Below are 19,997 nucleotides of genomic sequence, written 5' to 3'. Positions count from 1 at the left end.
CTGGGGTATTTTTCTTTAATTACAATAGGATTAAACAACAGAAATGACCATTTGAAAATTGTAATCATCTAACACTGAACAAAACAGCTTAGGTTTCCAGTGGTAATAATGTGAAAGTTTCAGAAAAAAATATTTCATTCCATCTTAGGTTTCTGTCTGCATTTATTATGAAGTTTTAAGAGTTTTTTCTTTTTAATTCCTCCCTGCTTCCCATTCATAGCCAAAGCAGTTCCGCAAGATGATCCAGCAGACTTTCCAGCAGTATGCACTGCTGAGAGAGGAAGAATGCATCATGAAGTTCCTTGGCACACTCTCCACCTTTGCCAACATTGATCAAGAAAGCTATCGCTGTGAGTTGATTGTAAGTATTGGGCAGGCAAGGAAATATTTCCCAGAGTCTGTGTGGCCTGATTTTAGTTTTAATTTAAATTTAATTTTTAATTTTATTAAATTTATATACCACCCTTTCCCGAAGGACTCAGGGCGGTTTACAGGGTATTTAAAATCAAACAGTACAAAATACAAAAGTTAAAAAACAATTTAAAAAGATTAAATTATCCCTTAACTAAAAACCTCAGTTAAAAATTCTCAGCCTGGGCCGGAGAGCTCAAAGAGCCAGGTCTTCAGGTCCCAGCGGAATGAACGAAGGTCAGGGGCGGTCCTAAGCTCCACGGGCAGCTGGTTCCAGAGGGCAGGCGCACCCACAGAGAAGGCCCTCCCCCTGGGTTTTATCCGCCGGCAATCTTTTGCCAACGGCACCCTGAGAAGACCCTCCCTGTGTGAGCGCACTGGACGAAGGGAGTTTGATGCTGGCAGGAGGTGTTCCCTCAAATATCCCAGACCCAAGCCATTTAGGGCTTTATAGGTCATCACCAGCACCAACAGGTTGTGGTAGTTGTGGTTCCAATTACAGTTTAGATATAGACGTATTAAGCAAGGCTTACTTTGTAAACATAATCTCTTCAGGGTGTTATCATAACAGATGGTGTGATCGGTGTCTTCTCTATCAGTACTGTACAGAGAGATGTTCTGACAAGATGAATAGGGACCAACATTTGGAATTTTAGAACTTCTGAAGCTGAAATTCAGTGGATTGGAAATTGTAAGATAAAGGATAGTGTTTGCATATGGGGATCAAATAGGTCAAGGGCAAGGTGTGTGATCCAAGAGAATTTTCTTTATATACAGTTCATTAGCCTGACATTCTCACATTTAGAAAAAAAGGCCAAATCCCCAAACCTCAGACTTTTTAACTAACAATGATAAGCAAATATTTAAAAATATGTGTTATATGATAGTCATTCTCCACTGTTAATTGAGGCTTCTATCCAAATCTACACATGTCTTATTTTCGGCTCCTCCCTGCTTACCTGATGACACTGGGCCTATGGATTGTAATTGGATTTCATTCCAAGAGGTTTTCACACTTAAGAGCATACTTAGATCATGCATCATATTCATAGTAGTTTCAGCTTATGTGGGGCTTATCATTTTGCTTCAAACTTTGTGGCATCTCTAACTTTGGTGGAGCCTTGGTGGAGCAGTGGGCTAATGCCTCCTTAAGTAACACCAGCTGCCTGCAATTAGTGCAGGTTCGAGTCCCACCAGGCTCAAGGTTGACTCAGCCTTCCATCCTTCCGAGGTAGGCAAAATGAGGACCCAGATTGTTGGGGGCAATTAAGCTGACTTTGTAAAAATGCCGCTTGGGGTGTGTGTAAAAGCCCTAATAAGCAGGCATATACATAGAATGAAGGCTACTGCTAAGCTTGTAAGCCGCCCTGAGACTTCGGAGAAGGGCGGGATATAAATGGAATTAAAATAAAAATAAAAAATAAACTTTCCATCTCCAGGCTGATGTAGTATTAATTATCATTTGCATCACCTCCTGCTGTAGAATTCTTCCACAATCTTCTATCACTCCTGCTGTAGAATTCTTCAGCTGCTCAACATATCCAGAATGTCAGGGGCTGCAAAAATTAGGAGAGTCTTGTTTCATCTGGAACACAAATTTCTTTTCTCTCTTCCCTTTTCAGCAAGGATGGAATATCACTGTGGACCTGGTGATTGGCCCAAAAGGCATTCGGCAGATGACAAGTAAAGAAGCAAAGGTGAGTTGCTCAGACATCTTTTAAGGAAGGGCTTTCATAATCTATCAAATATGGATTTTCATTGCAATCTATTGTTCCCTTTTTTGTTGCCTGAATACAAATTAAGCTATTTTGCAGATAGCAAGAGAACAGGAGTGTTTCCATGGTAACTTCAGGGTTGTTTTTGTACCATACAATCATCTTCTCTGAAGGTGACTGGTACAATTGAATAACACAATTTTTAATCCAGGATTCCTGTACCTTTCGATGAGTAGAAATCTAATAGGTGTAAGTCTAGTTTAACTATGTCCTTTCAAGCAGTAAAACCAAGAGGTAAGATTAAGGCAAAGGGTCTTGTAAAGAGCATGATCATGAAATGCAGGATATTATCTCTCTCTACTAGATAATTCAGTTTATGTGCCTGGAAATGGAATGAATTCTCCAGCTTAGTTCCTCCAAATATAGTCACTCATGCCTTGGTATCCTCACGCCTAGACTAGTGCAACACATTCTATATGGGGCTGTACTTGAACATCCAGAAACTAAGTAAGAATGATCCAGAATGCAGCAGTGTAGGCAGTCATAGCGGTATCAAGGAATACTCACATAATGAATGTATTCTGTGAACTACACTGGTTTTCAGTAGGCTTCCTAATACAATCAAGCTTCTGGTTACCACTATAATGACCCTCTTGGTGCTGAGTCAGGTTATTTGTGGTATAGCTATCTCCAATTGTTTCTGCTTTTTCCACAAATGCTGACAGCATTGGCATACTCTGAGTCCTAGTGGAGTATGCCTTATCTGCCTCTTCTAAAAGGCATGTTAAGATACAGATAGCTCTGATTGTCTTGACCTTCTGTGAGGTCTTGAAAACCTGACTCTTCCTTGAGTCATTGGGACAGAGCACTGGATGAGCTTATCTTGTAATGGTTTCTGTTGTGATTATGAAGGTGGTTTTGGCCTTGGTTGCATTGTACTCATAGTTGTTTCTATTTTGATTATGGGGATTTTGTTTGTTTTTTTGTTCCCCAATGTAAACCATCCAGAATTTCAAATTGTCAACTGGGCAGCCTCATATATTATATAAATATACACATGCATGCATTCAGGATGGTATAAAAATTCGCGCACTGGGTAAAATGTTGGACTAGATTACCTCCAAAAACCTTTCCAACTTTATAATTCTTTGTATGGATGTATGGATAGCTAAATAAAAAGCAAGCAAGCCTATGGCCACTGATGTCAAAGAATATCCAGTCCATTTTAAACAAGAGTATTTCAGGAAACCCCTGATTCAGCATTTACCAAGCTTGTAGATAATTCCATTGTGCTTTGCTTTCAACATCACCTAAGTAGAGATTATACTAAAGTTTTATGTATGTTATTAGCTCCAGGATGACAGAGCTGATTTTCTTTACAAGAGAGCTGAAGTCTCACCAGTTAGAACTGATGAGCTTCCTAGATTGAAACAGATCCCTTAGTGAAATACAAACTATAGGTTGGCCAAATCAGTTTCGCCCTGGAGCCTACATTACAATAATATTCACACTAACCTGAAAATATAATGGAATTTGTGTCAGTATAAATCCTTTTTTGTGAAATTTAAAAAAAATTAAAAGACATGAATCAGAATGCTGCTACTCTGCATGTATGGGTCCAGCATAGCATCCCACCCCACATTACAGAGTGTGGAAAGCAGAAAGAATTCTTGATTGTAATGCAAGTGAACCTTTCATAAAACATGAATGTTGCTCCTTTGCAGCCCACTTGCTTGGCTGAATTCAAGCAGATCAAATCCATAAAATGTACTGCGGTGGAGGAAGGCAGAGCATTGCTGCAGCTTGGTCTTACTGGGAACCCCCAGGTAAGAAGGAAGTACAAGGTGGCTTTGATTATATCTCAGTTGTCTCCCTGTTCCAGTCTTCCAACACTCTTCTTGAGAGAGAAAAAGTAAGAACAGTATCAGAGCTGTTACATTCGAGCTGGTACAGTCCAGCCTTCTGTACTAGGCAGTCAAGTGCAATCAGAAAGCACACAAGTATGGACTAGAATTCAGTATCCCTCCTCCACTTTTGCTCCTTAGCAGTTAGGAATCAAATCATGCCAGGTTTGTTTTCAGAGACAGCAAACCATCAAGACTAATGGCTATTTTATTTTATTTTTTTAAAAAAAATATTTTTTATTGATTTTTTTCATACAGTTTAAAAGTACTTGTTCAACAAACATGTTGTCTGAGTTTATCATTCACTAATACTAGTATTAGTGTCTGTCTGGATTGATGGCCATCAACGCATTTGATGGAAGCAAATTCTGTATATAACTTTGCACTACATAAAGGAGTCCTTCTTCCTTTCAACAGTCTCAAATCTCTCTGTATTTATTTTGAGCGAGTGATGTCTACATGCTAACAACCATTGCAGCATCCTCATGGTCATGTGCTTAAAATTTGGATGCTTGGCAACTGGTTCATATTTATGATGGTTGCATTATAAAGGTTAGTATCCCAGGATGATGCGGTCACCTTTTGCGACCTTCTGACAAGTAAAGTCAGTGGGGAAGCCAGATTCATTTAACAACTGTGTTACTAACAGCTGCAGTGATTCACTTAACAACTGTGGCAAGAAAGATCATAAAATGGGGCAAAAATCAACTACTGTCTCATTTAGCAACATAAATTTTGGGCTCAATTGTGATCACAAGTCAAGGACTACCTATATATCATATTCATTTCCTTTCATTGAACTGCATTTGCTATTTGGAAGTGCTCTCATTCAGTTTGAAGATAACCTTTTGGTAAAAAGTGTAATTTTTACAGTCTTGAACAATTTGGTGTCATCAGCAAATCTGGTAACCTGGCTGTTCATCACTTTGCCAATAATAAGTCCTAGATTTATTGAAGAAACTCATGAAACAGGAACCTGCACAATGAGTGCAGATTGGCAGGTCAAAATGGTGGTTGTGACTAGATAGTCCTGACCCTTTTTTTAATATGCATGCATTGCATATTAAAAAGAAGCAAAGCTTCAAATGCCCAGTCATGCCCATCAAATTGACTCCTTTGGATACCACTGGAACTAGACAAGACTTGGGGGGGGCATAACCATTCCACTTGTAAAAACATATCTCAAAAAGCTAGGCAGAGTCAGACCAGGTTAGTATCTCCATAACAGACCATCAGAAAGTATGAGGGTTGTAGCCTAATCTTGAAACTTGAAAAAATATACAGAAGAAGACAGTGGCAAACTAACTCTGGACTGTTTCCATGGAAATTTCATTTTTCGACAAAGTGACTAAACTAATAGACCAGTGAAATACTGTGGACGTAGTATACTTAGACTTCAGTAAGACATTTGATAAAGTAGATCACAACCTACTCCTTGGTAAGCTAGAAAAAGGTGGAATAGACATCACCACCAGATGGATCTGTAGCTGGCTGGCGAACTGTGCTCAACGAGTAGTCCTTAACAGCACTACATCTACTTGGAGAGAAGTAAGCAGTGGGGTACCACAAGGTTCCATCTTAGGCCCAGTACTCTTCAATATCTTCATCAATGATTTAGATGAGGGAATTGAAGGGGAACTCATCAAATTTGCAGATGATACCAAACTGGCAGGAGCAGCCAACACCCCAGAAGACAAACTCAGGATCCAAAAAGATATTGACAAACTTGAACAATGGCCCCTATCCAACAAAATGAGTTTCAGTGTAGAGAAAAGCAAAGTTTAATATTTAGGCAGGAAAAATCAAAGGTACAAGTACAGATTGGGCAAAACCTGGCTTAAAAACAGTAACTGTGAGAGGAACCTTGGAGTCCTAGTGGACGATCACTTAACCATGAGCCAGCAGTGTGCAGCAGCAACCAAAAAAGCTAATACAATCCTGGGTTGTATAAACAGAGGCATAGAATCAAGATCACACGAGGTATTAGTACTGCTTTATAAAACCCTAGTAAGACCACAACTGGAATACTGCAGCCAATTTTGGTCACCATATCACAAAAAAGATGTTGAGAGTTTGGAAAAAAATCAGAGAAGAGTAACTAAGATGATCAAAGGCCTGGAGACTAAAACATACGAAGAATGGCTGCAGGACTTGGGTTTGGCTAGTCTAAAGAAAATAAGAAATTGGGAAGACATGATAACAGTATTCCAGTATTTGAGGTGTTGCCACAGAAAAGAGAGGGTCACATTATTCACAAAGCACCAGAGGACAGGACAAGAAACAATGGTTGGAAACTGATCAAAGAGAGAAGCAACCTAGAATTAAGTAGAAACTTCCTGACAGTGAGGACAATTAACCAGTAGAATAGCTTGCCCCCCGAAATCATGGGCACTCCATCACTGGAAATTTTTTAAAAGAGGCTAGACTGTCACTTGTCTGAGATGGTATAGGTTCTCCTGCTTGAGCAGAGGGCTGGACTAGAAGACCTCCAAGGTCCCTTCCTATTCTATTCTATTCTATTCTATTCTATTCTATTCTATTCTATTCTATTCTATTCTATTCTATTCTTTATTGTATAGACATGTCCATGAAGTCACCAAGAATCTGGTTCAACTTGAGGAAGACTTCACTTTTCAGACACCTAACTTGCACTCAACTAAGTTTGCAAACTATCAAATTTTTGCTAGAAGCAACTTTCTCAGGCAATAAAAGAATTCTGAGAAAACATATAAGTTTAAAAATAAAAGGTTATACTTCAGATATTTTCTTAGACCTTTCCTCTGGTGACAGTTTTGGTTCATCTCAGCTTTGCCTCAGATATGCATTTTGGTTCCAACCAAGGGGTTTAAACCAATGTAGTTACCATCTTGATGGGCAAACATGTGAGCATTGACAATGAAATCTCTATATGATTGGCATAGGGACCTTATATGGATTTTTTACTTGGCAGTCATTGACTATTAAGACATCCTCCCTGGCTGAGGCAGAGAACATGGCTGACTTAATAGATGGCTACTGCAGGCTGCAGGGATGCTTGGATACCTCCCTCATCATCCTACCCAACAGAGGTGAGAATGCAATTAAGTGATCCTTTGCATACGGTAAGGGTGGATCCTATATGATTTGCAGAAGCACGGTAGGAATGTAATAGTGCAGACTGAATAATAGTCACAAACTTTCTTGTAGGAGAATGTGGATGATGTAGTTTCTTTCTTAAAACAATATTAAGCTATTTGTGGGAGGTTCTTACCTATCATTTGAACGTATCCAGTTCTTTTCTAGTGAAATTCTGATTGACTGGGAAAGATCTATATGTTAAGTCTGATCACAGGATCATATCATTCATATATTGCCTTGAGCTGTGTGAGATATATCCTCGAGATGGAGGGGGGGGCAAATGAGTTTTTATGGGATTTTATGTTGTGTGTTTTTAATGTTGTAAATTGTCCAGAGTCACCTATGTATGTTGGGTGGCCTTATACCTTTGTTAGATAGATAGATAGATAGATAGATAGATAGATAGATAGATAGATAGATAGATAGATAGATGGATGGATGGATGGATGGATGGATGGATGGATGGATGGATGGATGGATGGATGGATGGATGGATGGATGGATGGATGGATAGATGGATGGACAGACAGATGGACAGACAGACGGACAGACAGACAATAGCCAACATAATATTGGGCGTGTTGACTACAAAGTAAACTAATGTTAGATCCAACATTGCTTTATAGCCTTGTAACATTGATTATAGCTTTAATCAACCATATATAACCAAGAATTACAAAATATGCTCATCTCATGGTATTTAATGGTATTTTCCCATTAAATCTTAAATCTTAAAATCAGAAGCTTGTCCTAGAAATCAAGGCAACACATTAAACTATTTTGGGTAGTAAAATCTTGGTTTGAGAACAGGATTCTGAAAATCATATTAGTATCCATGAATTATGGAAAAGAGGGAATAGCTCTCATTCACAGCAAACTAGCCAGTTAGAATTGAGTTATGAGTTTCCTGTCATGCTTTATCGCCTTTTCCCTTGCAGAGAATGAGAAGAGGATCAGTCTGCCTCAGGTCCCAATACAGTAAGTAAGATGATGGACCTCCCCTAGGATGTTGTGCTTGTGTGTAATACTGAGCACTGGAGGACAGTAGGAGAACAAACCAGTTTTGCACTAGTGATAAAATTACCTCAATGCTCCCTGAGCTCTAATTTACTCGGAGAAGAAACAAAACTATTGCTACCTGGAAATATTATAGGAAATAGACTAGCATGTGTTCCACATACAGGGAAAAATGTTGACCAGGTTGATGGAGACAACACCTATTAATAATTATAAATGCTGATAACAAATAGAATTGTACTAAAGGGCTCCTATTGCTGGGATATCAACAGTAGGTTCACTGTTCTACTCATAAGCTTTCTAATGAGATTTGACAGCTGTTATAGGGGAGAGATGCTAAATTATTATAGATTGTCAAAGATTTGATCTGTCAGAGGTTTTCATGCATTTTTATTTTCCCTGCTCCTTCTTCTTCTCCTTCACCTTCTTGACTTTTGGCAACTGCCTGGACTAGTCCCCAAATTTTCTCGGCCAGGTGTTCAGAAGTGGATTGCCCTGGCCTTCTTTTATGGCTAAGAAAGAGTGATTGACCCAAGGTCACCCAGCTGGCTTCATGTCTAAGACAGGACTAGAATTCATGGTCTTAGCCGAGTGCCTTAATTATTATACCGAAATGGCTCTCCAGCCTTCTCTTAGGTGCCCAAACATTATCCTAAATGAAGAGTGAACAAGTGAAGCCCTTCATCATTCCTGGAAGAATTGCCTTCATGTTGATTGATTATATTTATAGAATCCTTAATGCTCACATTTTTTTGTACAAATCAAATCTCAGCAAAGGAAATTAGCAAAGCCAGTTCTGTTCCTAAATATCTTTCTGCCACAGGCATATAGAAGAAAAGAGACCCACCCTGAGAGAGAGCTTCAGCGGAGGTAAGTTGAATTTTACCTCACCACTATCAGATCAATGAGGATTGATGACATCAGATATATAAACTGTGTACTTGGGAGTTTTGATCTCTTTTAACCTCTGGCCTTGCCATTTTTGGCAGAAGTTATGGAATGATGGAGTTTACACTGAGAATAGGCTGAGGTATATTTATTTTTGTTGTTCTATCATTTCTAATCAAATAGATTGCACACATTTCTGAAATATACAAAATTGTGCCATACTTCTAATGATGAAAATCAAAAATGAAATAGAAAATTGAATGTTCTATCCATAAGTAATGTCTAAAGTAATTACCCAGCTGTCCTGAAAGGATGGTGAAAATTTGGGAAATGCCATTTTCTTTTACCAGCCAGGATTAGTCCTTCCAAGTCACCAGCTTTTAATGCTGGTCATGACAGATAATTTAGAAAATCCTTCTTTCCCTTCTTAGTGTTGTTGTTTTTTCCTGTGAGAGAAAAGCTAGGTTAGAGAACACAGTAAAATCTTCTGGAAGCATCCTATGTTATATCTTTATGGACAAGATGATAGGGTACCTTTATGGGAAAGGATATTTATACTGAAGTAACAAATAATGTTTTGTTCCAGATTCTGACATTTATGCTGAGATTCCAGATGAAGCATCCAGACCCAAATCTGGAGGTTTGTTCAGACCTTTGTCGCCTTTTCTAAAATCATATAGGGTTAGGGCTTCAACTGTACTTTTGGAGTGGATTAATATATAGAAGGGATTAGGTGGTTGAATTATTATGCAGAAATGGTACCTGAATTATTATGCAAAAATGTTAATGCAATGTACCAATGTAAAAGAAAGGGTTTTCTTGAACAAAATAGGCGCTTCAAAGAAATAACATTGTTACATGTTTTACAATAGTTATGTGAGCATTGAAACAGAGTTGAAAAGGACCCTTTACACTAACCTCATTATCCAATAACTGATTTCTAAAATATACTTAATGAAGTCAAGGTTAGGGCTATCATGTTATGTGAACAAAAACCAAACAGCAGTAAGACTGCATAGGACCATTTAAATTAAATTAAACATTTGAGAAATTACCCTCCCTAAGTCAGCCATGTTGTGTAATTCCAGAAGAGAATCAGACTTTGCCTCTGGCTACCATTAATGGAAACAAAAATAAAGTATAACCAACACACATTAATGTCAAAATTGCATCAGAATTAGCAGTGATTGGTGAGGAGAGAAATCTTGGAGTAATGAATGTGTGAACACTATACATCTGCTGTAAAAAAAAACAAGACCATCATAATGTGAGAGATAAAAAGAAATTATGCTGAAAATAGAGATGCCGATAATTTAATGCTCTTATGTCAGACATGTCAAACACAAGGCCCGGGGGCCGGATCCGGCCCACAAAGTGGTTTCATGTGGCCCGCGAAGCCATCCTGGAAACAGTGAGGGAACGGCCCCCACTGCCTTGGCCCTGGCCCAGAGACCCTCCTTCTGCCAGAGACCCTCAGATCTGTCCCACTCCTGCCCAGGCCCCCATAGACACCCTTGATGCGAATGATGTAGAGTTGGCCATGCCCACCCAGTAGGCTATACGTACTCTAGCCACACCCACCCAGTAGGCCATGCCCACCCTGGCCATACCCACCCGGCCCTCTGAGGGCAACTGCAATGCTGATGCGGCCCTCAATGAAATTGAGTTTGACACCCCTGTCTTATGTAAATCATTGGTGTGAATGCATCTGGTATGTTATGTCCATTTCTGACTGCCATACCTCAAAAAGGATACAGTGGAGCTACAGAAGGTTCATAAACAGACAACCAGGATGATCAAGGGGCTGGAGCAGCTTCCCTGTAAGGAATGGTTGAGACATTTGGAAGTTTTCAGTCTAGAAAGTAGGCAAATGAGATGGACTCATTTGAAGTCTATGAAATTATGCATGGTGTGGATAAAATGTACAAGAAGAAACCATTTCTTCTTCTCAAAATGCTAGATGTTCCCAAAATGTTTCTCAGTGAAATTGAATCCTGGAAGAATCAGAACATACAAAAGGAAATATTTTATTACACAACACATAATTCAACTTTGAATTTGTTACCATAAGATGTGGACTACCAGCTTAGCTGGCTTCAAAAGAAGGTTGGACCAATTCATGGAAGTCATGGCGATCGATGGCTAGTACTCTTGATGGGAGTGTGACTAACTCTGAAGGCCATCTGCTGGGAAATAGTTAGTTGACCCTGTTAAGAACAGACTGCTGTATTAGATGGGCCAGATCCAATCCAACAAGGCCCTGCTTACATTTCTATGTTCCCTAAACAGCCCTTCTCAATTGTATGATTTCTTTTAAATCCTCTGTTGACATACAAGGAGGGTTTTCCTTATTATTCAGCTCTGAGGGGAAAGGGGAAACTGGTTCCTTGTCACGGTAAATGCACCTCATTGAATGGGGATAACTCTGCAAGCTTTTCATCATCTCTTAAATCACTCTGTACTGTACGCAATTTTCTAAAGGTGGCAGCCATTTGAATTAAAGTGTGTCATGCAGATGCAGCCATTTGTTGTATTCATATGATGTGCTTAAACAGTAGCTGCATTTGTACAATATATTTAACATCAGGCTCCAAAAACCACAGAAGACACCTTGTGATTCTTCCAATTAGATTTTTTTATTGATCCTCACCTATAGACATAATCTTGCCAAAGTAAAGCAGACTACTCACTACTATGCTGTCCAGCATAGATGAGTTCAAAGCACCAAGACCAGATGGACTACACCCCAAGATTCTGAAGGAACTGGCAGATGTGATCTCAGAACCACTGAACTATATCTTTCAAAGATCCTGGAGCACTGGGGAACTACCAGAGGCCTGGGAAAGAGCTGATGTAGTTCCCATCTTCAAAAAAGGAAAGAAAAATGGAACCAGGAAACTACAGATCCATCAGCCTGACCTCAATACCTGGGAAGATTCTGGGAAAGATAATCAAGCAAAAAATCAGTGAACACCTAGAGGCAAACAAAGTCATTACCAAAAGCCAACATGGATTTGTCAAAAACAGATCATGCCAGACAAATCTTATTGCATTCTTTGACCAAGTGACAAAATTAGTGGACCAGAGGAATGCTGTGGATATAATTTACTTGGACTTCAGTAAGGCATTTGATAAAGTAGATCACAACCTACTACTTGATAAGATAGAAAAATATGGGTTAGACAGAATCACCACCAGATGGATTTGTAGCTGGCTGACCGGCCGTACTCAGCGTGTGGTCCTCAATGGAACTGCATCTGCATGGAGGGAAGTGTGTAGTGGGGTGCCCCAGGGCTCTGTTCTGAACCCAGTGCTCTTCAACATCTTCATCAATTATTTGGATGAGGGGATAGATGGGGAACTCATCAAATTTGCAGACGACATCAAGCTGGCAGGAATAGCCAACACTCCAGAAGACAGGCTTAAGATACAGGAGGATCTTGACAGACTTGAACATTGGGAGCTATCTAACAAAATGAAATTCAATGGTGAAAAAAATAAAGTTCTACATTTAGGCAAGAAAAACCAAATGCACAGGTACAGTGTAGGTGGTACCTTACTCAATAGTAACAACTGAGAGAGGGATCTCGGAGTCCTAGTGGACAATCACTTAAATATGAGCCAGCAGTGTGCTGCAGCTGCCAAAAAAGCCAACACAGTGCTAGGCTGCATTAACAGAGGGACAGAATCAAGATCACACGAAGTATTAATATCACTTTATAACACCTTGGTAAGGCCACACTTGGAATACTGCATCCAGTTTTGATCACCATGATGTAAAAAAAAAGTTGAGACTTTAGAAAGTGTACAAAGAAGAGCAACAAAGATGATTAGGGGGCTGGAGGCTAAAACATATAGGGAACGGTTGCTGGAATTGGGTATGTCTAGTTTAATGAAGAGAAGGGCGAGGGGTGACATGATAGCAGTGTTCCAATATCTCAGGGGCTGCCACAAAGAAGAGGGAGTCAAGCTATTCTCCAAAGCACCTGAAAGCAGGACAAGAAGCAACGGATGGAAACTAGTCAAGGAGAGAAGCAACCTAGAACTAAGGAGAAACTTCCTGACAGTTAGAACTATTAACCAGTGGAACAACCTGCCTCCAGAAGCGGTGAATGCTCCAACACTGGAAGTTTTTAAGAAGAGACTGGACAACCATAAAGTGGACAAACATATACTATTAGGGAGGAGCCATCTTCACCCTATTTCTCTCCCACAAACTATCTGAACTGAGTTGTCACTTGCTTCCCAGAAATGTACTACCCTTCTTCTTGGGAATCCAGACTACCTTCCATCACATCAGTCTTGATTAATTTTAACCGGCAATAGGATTTTCATAGCTTAGCATTCTGTGGTCAACCAACTTGTTTCATTAGTTTAAGATGCAATGTGTTGTGCGAACTAGGAAAATTAGTTAATTCAGAAACCAAATTAAGGATATTGGATGAATGCAGCTATTGAGACTGAGACAGGGAATGGAAGAAGTAGTAGAAAATTGCAGCAAAAAGGTGCATATAGATTAAATTTAGAAGCAAAGCCCAGTATCCAGATGGTGATGAAGGACCTAATTCAAGGGTTAGAAAGTTGGCAAAAGATTCATAGAGGTAAATTTGAGTCTAATCCTGGGTGGAGGGGAGATGGAAGTCTTTTCAAGTGGTGATGAATTCTATTATCATTGTGGTGAATATTGTATCTGAATAGGTTTGGGGGGGAGCCCCTGGTAGTATCTTATGCACTATTAAAAACAATCATGAAAAATTGTAGCCAGTATTAGCATTCCCAAATTGCTGCTGAGGTCCTGAACTTTATTTGAAGACCACCACCTTTTATGGACAGGTGAGACTTGAATGTGTTAAAATCTCTGTAGAGTGTGACTCTCCTGCCTGTAGTTATAGTTGAATCAAAACATGGCCAGCCTGCAAAATGGCAGTCTTTCTTCCTTTCTAAATTATGGTGTGGTACTGACAAGTTAGATGTTGTTGTTCACAGCTGACAAGTTGATATCCCTTACCGTTCTATTCCTTGCACAGCCCAACAGTTTGTGATTTCTCAAGAAGATGTTTCTCTGGGCAGGATCCTGGGAGAAGGTTTCTTCGGAGAGGTCTATGAAGGTGTCTTCACCAATGAGGTGAGTCTGGAACATAGGACTCTCTCCTAGCCTTTCCTAACCAGATCAACATCAAATGTGCTGGGCTGAAACTTCATTTATGTGCCAAGGTCCAGCTGGCTTCAACACAATTCTAGGTCAGCTTGTATAAAGAGCAGTTTATTAGACTGCCTTTGTTCTGTAGATTAGAATGGTAAGGTGTAGCATGTATCACAAGTGTATAAGGAAATCAAGGGGAAATGTGTGATCAGTGTTTGTTGATATATAGACAGACAGACAGATAGATAGATAGACAGGCAGACATCTTATAAGCCCGTTTTGTTATTTGCACATTAGAAAGACCTTAAGACTGAGAGAAACCTATCCATGGTGCCAAACTACATGTGATATCATGCACATGATTTAGTTGTAAAGTGGGACCATTAAAATTATTACAACATTGACGGCGGATGGGAATATTCTGCCTGTTGGTTTCCTTTGGACATTGGTTTTTGGATCTTTGGCCTGACCTCAGAGCTATTGCTACAGTTTTGAAAAGCCAAAAGTGTCATATGGAAGATTGATATACATGAACTCCAGCAATTTGTTTTGCCCAAAAGATGCAGACTAGCTCCTCCTCCTCCTCCTCCTCCTCCTCCTCCTCCTCCTCCTCTTTTTAATATTGGGATCTCCCTCTTCTTTCAGAGTAGGGAGCGGGTTAGTGTTGCTGTGAAAACATGCAAGAAAGATTGCACTGCTGAGAACAAGGAGAAGTTCATGAGTGAAGCAAGTACGTAGACTCTCTCTTTCTGTGAACATGTGAACTAAAATGCCATTTCCTCCCACATCTGGTGCAGTGCCGCAACAGCAGTGACCGAATGGTGCTGTTGCAGTAGTTGTGGGAACAGACAACTCTTCAAAATTTCTTCAATTTTTTCTCAGTCTGAGCTTTTAGAGTTGCCATATTTAAAGATTTTGCTCTCTTCCCCACACTGTCTTGAGTGAGGAATGGATTTATCTTATCTTTAATGCACTTGCCTGTCAAGGCAACAGGCAGTATGCACCAAACCTGCAATTGTACAGCTTTTTTAAAAAAAGCAGAGGAGGCAGCACAACAGTTACAAGGGAAACAAAGCAATTATATAAAAGATTCCTGAGTCCAGGGGAGGGGGAAGACACAAGAAAGAGACTCAGAGCTACTCCTTAATTATGCTAGGTATAAGTTGAGCTGGACAACTGCTTTGACAGGCTTTCAAGATTCTGTTACAACACCCTAATGGTAATAAGGATCTTACCAGAAATCTAGTGGTTCTTGTTTCCTGAACTTGCCAAGCTTTGCTGGGCTTGCTTCCTTTTGTAATTGTCATGTTCCATCTTCTGCTTTCCTAGGGTTTGTTAGACATTCCATCACATCAATGAAGCACTGTAGAACAGTTATATTTTCAAGTAAATGCTTAACTGGACGAGTACTCTTAACTTTTAAATCAGTGAAAATAGGCTTTTCAAACTAAATAAGATAATAATATTGCCAGGCATCATAAAAATGCTATTAATTAAACTGATTGATTACTTCAACTTCAACAAATAGTAAGAAAGGGCAGAAGCTTGGCAATGATTGTTAATGTGAAACAAAGGATTTTAAAATATTTTTCAATTGGATAGAAGGGAGGAGAGCATTAATCATGCTGTGGGGAGAAACTGATGCTAGCACTTCTGTAAGAATAAGGTATGATCTCTGAGGATCTCTGAAATTAAGGTTGAAAATGAAAAGGGGCCATGTGTCAAGATTAACTAAGTTTCTCCCCAATGTACCTACAGTGCTCATGAAAAAGATGGACCATCCCCACATTGTGAAACTGATTGGCATCACAGAAGAGGAGCCAACATGGATTGTTATGGAACTCTATCCTTATGGAGAGGTGAGCTGATGGTACCCAAAGCAATGGGAGTTGGGAATTTGAATCTAAAAAAGATAAGGAAGCTAAGAAGCAAGGAAATGGAAGGAACCTCTTGAGTCTGAGCTTCCTTGGAAAGAAAGTTTTAGAAATAGATTCCTATCCAGATTTTTCATCTTCTCTCTGCAGCTGGGACACTATCTTGAGCAGAACAAGGCCAGCCTGAAGGTGCAGACCCTTATCCTGTATACCTTGCAAATTTGCAAAGCCATGGCTTACCTGGAGGCAATCAATTGTGTGCACAGGTACAAGGACTTTTTATTTTAACGTAAAATAAGAGGTGGCATGTAAAGATATATACATACTCAGCCAAGAGTTTCTCTGCATGTATTCTTGCACCAACTTGCTACATCTAGGGCTAAATGGAATCCAGCCTCCAACATGATGTAGCTTCTAGTCCAGGTTGGGCAAGCTTTGGCCACTGTTTTTCTGTGGTGTTTAGGGATTGGTGAGGGTAGACACTGCAATTCTGGAATTCTTTCTGGAGGGGGAAATTCAGTAGCAGAAGCGGTGGCATAAATCATGCAGTCCTAAGGTATCCATTTCACTTTTTAAGTCTCCCCCCACTCAAAAAAAACCCTGGGAAAAATGGTATAGTTACTTGGTTTGAACAAGCGTTCCAAGGGATTCAATGAATTTTAGGTTCCTAGAAGGTTTAAGAAACCTGGTTTGCCACCTTTGTCTTGTTGCAGACTCTTAAAACATAAAAATCTCTCAAAAACTCTTATCCATTCTGTGAGGACTCTGAGCACTGCAAATAAGGTGCAGGAGTCTCATGTGGCTCACAAGCCATAGGTTGCCCATCATTACTCTTTGCAATCACCAAGAAGCGATTCTCAGCCCTTGAAAATGTACAAGGACATGGAAGTTGGCTTTTGGCGTTGAAAATGTTTAAGGAACATATGGAATGTCTGAGAATTAGTCTTTGGAGGAAGGGATGCTCCTTAATTGTTCTCCATTGGAATTGGAATGGAATGGAATGCTATGTACCAGATGGAGCAGAAACATATTTCAAATGGAGCAAAAATATAACACAGTGCAGTATATTCTGACCTTTTACAAAAGAGCTTCAAGTTAACCTCATGTGGCATCACCAGAGAGTGCTAAAAATTGAGGTTCTCGGGCAGCTCAAAGTCATTTTATGAAGCCTAATAAAGTAGCATTATAGCCAAATCAATGCTGAAAGACACCCAAACCAACCTTCTCACAATGTTTGTTTTGTAAGATGTAGGGATAAATTAGAGATAATAATTGAAGAATGCAAATGTAAAAAGTGAATTTCAAAATTAATCAAGGAGCAGTCAATTGGTAGGAGACTTCATCTTCTCCATTGAGGGAAGCAATAGGATCATGTTCAATAGATGGTAGAATACAAATTGTTATGCCGTGGATACCAGTCATACTAATACTGTTATGCAGTGACTACTTGGAAAGAAAAGGCCAACTTCCCATTGTTTCATATCCAGTGGCCTAACTGCTGTATCTCTATATACAGCATGGTACCAATGTAAGAGCTTGAGGAGGGAAGTGCTCCAGTTCTCATAGATGTAAAACTGTAATGTGATAATTATGGGGCATGTTTTTAGCCCAGTGTTGGACTATGATCCCTATAGTAGTTACCTCCAAGCATCATTCTTCACACACATAAACCCACTCCATTTTCAGCAGCTGTGATGGCAGTCAGGTGAGACAAGTGAAGTTTCATTTGCTGTTAATTCCTCCTGTTTTTTCCACTGTTTTTTCCAATGAGATAATCATTGAGCACCCACATACTGACATAGTAAGAGCTTATCCACTTTTATCTATCTATGTTACACCGTGGTGCAAAAAAAATGAAAATATGGCCAGATCAATGACTTAGAATCCCATGAAGTACAGACACTTGCGGTTTTGTTCATATTTCCTGCGGCACGTGTATTTCGCTTTGCAGCTATTCAAATCTTCCCAGAAGAGAATAACTAGCTCACTTTATTATCTGCAGGGACATTGCAGTCCGTAATGTGCTGGTCGCCTCGCCTGAGTGTGTCAAACTAGGAGATTTTGGCCTTTCCAGATATATTGAGGATGATGAGTATTACAAAGGTATGGAAAAGAGCTGGGACAAACCCAAATGTTGGGGTTAAACGTCATGTTATATGCATTAAGAAAAATATTTGGCTTTTATTGCACCTGCACCATTAGCTTCCCAGGAGAACACACAGAAGAATTCAAGTGTCCCTCCTCTACACCTCCACTGGCCAAGATCTTAGGTAGCTAAGCTGAAAAAATGTATAGAAGTATCTCTTCTGCTGGCCTCTAACCATCATAACGATTTGATTAGGCTATTGAGGAGTTATTGTCTGCCAGAAGGAACAATGTTGCCCAGGACAACAGGCAATGTCAAAAGTCTTGGAGGCCCTCCAAATTTACCGCAAATTTAATTTTTAATGAGATGAAGTAGAAAATTGTTAAATGCATAAGGTAATTATATTAATATACCAAATTTAAAATAAATTATCCTTATAATTTATATCTTTATTGCTACTGGCCTGCCATTGAAAGGCTAAACATAACACTTGTCTCCAGAAATATTGTGCAGTTATCTATAAATAGGCCATTGCTTTGATCCTGTAAGGCAATTACACCTCTACCTACATCCAGGAAGTTCCAATCTTTTGGGAATATTTGGAATACTAATGAAGGGTTGTCTATGGAGGCTCTCATTCATCCAGGTCATTGTTGTTCCAAAGGTGCTTTTATTTTAAAAGCAACTGGACTCTCTGATTTTTCTTTAACACAGTTTGTTTCTTCAGTTTTAAGTAATTGGTGGAGAGTGGAAGAAATTTATACTCTCTACAATTAGCTAGTCATTAATTTTCTAAGGGTTGTTGAAACTACCTAGGGGCTAATTTGTGTTCTCAGAGTCACCTGAATCAGAATAGAAATGAATGTGGAACTGTCTTCGGACTGCTGATAGGGCTGTATTGTATACAAGAGATAACTAGTGTTGTACCACTCCTCCTCTGTTGAGAGAGGGCTGTTCAATTTTAGCATAGGTGGCCTCTTTAATTCCTCTTTCAATCCTGTGTCCAGAATGTCCACAGGAGAACCTGTGAGAAATAGTGAGAACAGTCAACCAGTGGAAAGGGTTGCCTTCAGAAGTTGTGGGTACTCCATCACTGGAGGTTTTCAAGAAGAGACGGGACAGCCATTTGCCTGGAATGGTATAGGATCTCCTGCTTGAGTAGGGGGTTGGACTAGAAGATCTCCAAGATCCCTTCCAACTCTCTTATTCTGTTCTGAACCAACATATCAGGACAGAATTCAGCAATCCATCTGCATCTGAAAGAAGAAGGCCACTCCTTTAAAGGAATGAAACTTCTTGGATTAGAAGTGATATGTCTTTAAAAAAAATCAGAAAGTCCATTGCCTTTAAATAAAAGCACTTTGGGACTAATGAAGGATTATTTTCATGACCAGCAAGTGATTGCCGTGGAGTATGCCAGTCACAAGTATGCAGTATTCCTTGCTTTTGCCATCCTGACTGTTTTCACACAAATGGAAAATCAGAGAATCAAACCATGTACGGATTGGAAGGAATCTTGGAAATGATCTAGTGCACTGTCTGTTCAGATTGGAAAGTGCTACTATAGCATCCTTAGCAGAGGTTTATACATCTTTAAACATCTCCATTGAAGGAAAGTTCATCTAAATCTGTCTGTTCCATTGTTATAGTTAGGAAATTCATCCATTCAAACATTTCTCATAAGCTTTTGCTTCCTGATCTTTTATCAATCAGGCTGCTCTCCTCTAGACATGCTCCAATTTGACCAGTCCTTCCTAAAATGTAGTGCCCAGAATTGTACTGAGTGCAATCAGACCAATGCAGAATAGAGAAGGGCAGTGATTTCTTTAAATCATGATACTT

General features: G+C 39.6%; 1 protein-coding gene across 8 annotated transcripts in view; it reads left to right on the top strand.

The window, feature by feature from the left end:
* Positions 1–19,997, top strand: part of PTK2B (protein tyrosine kinase 2 beta) — a 111,154-nt gene that overhangs the window by 67,060 nt on the left and 24,097 nt on the right. For all 8 annotated transcript variants that reach the window (XM_083348658.1, XM_083348664.1, XM_083348662.1 and 5 more), the window contains 12 exons: positions 221–361; positions 2,034–2,108; positions 3,851–3,952; positions 6,981–7,098; positions 8,086–8,125; positions 8,988–9,034; positions 9,639–9,692; positions 14,080–14,177; positions 14,841–14,925; positions 15,954–16,054; positions 16,220–16,335; positions 18,072–18,172. In XM_083348658.1, coding sequence (XP_083204784.1) covers positions 221–361; positions 2,034–2,108; positions 3,851–3,952; positions 6,981–7,098; positions 8,086–8,125; positions 8,988–9,034; positions 9,639–9,692; positions 14,080–14,177; positions 14,841–14,925; positions 15,954–16,054; positions 16,220–16,335; positions 18,072–18,172 — 1,078 coding nt within the window. The remainder of the gene's footprint in view (positions 1–220; positions 362–2,033; positions 2,109–3,850; positions 3,953–6,980; positions 7,099–8,085; positions 8,126–8,987; positions 9,035–9,638; positions 9,693–14,079; positions 14,178–14,840; positions 14,926–15,953; positions 16,055–16,219; positions 16,336–18,071; positions 18,173–19,997) is intronic.

This window comes from Vipera ursinii (assembly GCF_947247035.1).
Source record: "Vipera ursinii genome assembly, chromosome: 1".
Taxonomy (NCBI): Eukaryota; Metazoa; Chordata; class Lepidosauria; order Squamata; family Viperidae; genus Vipera; species Vipera ursinii.
This window is presented reverse-complemented; position numbering and strand designations above follow the sequence as displayed.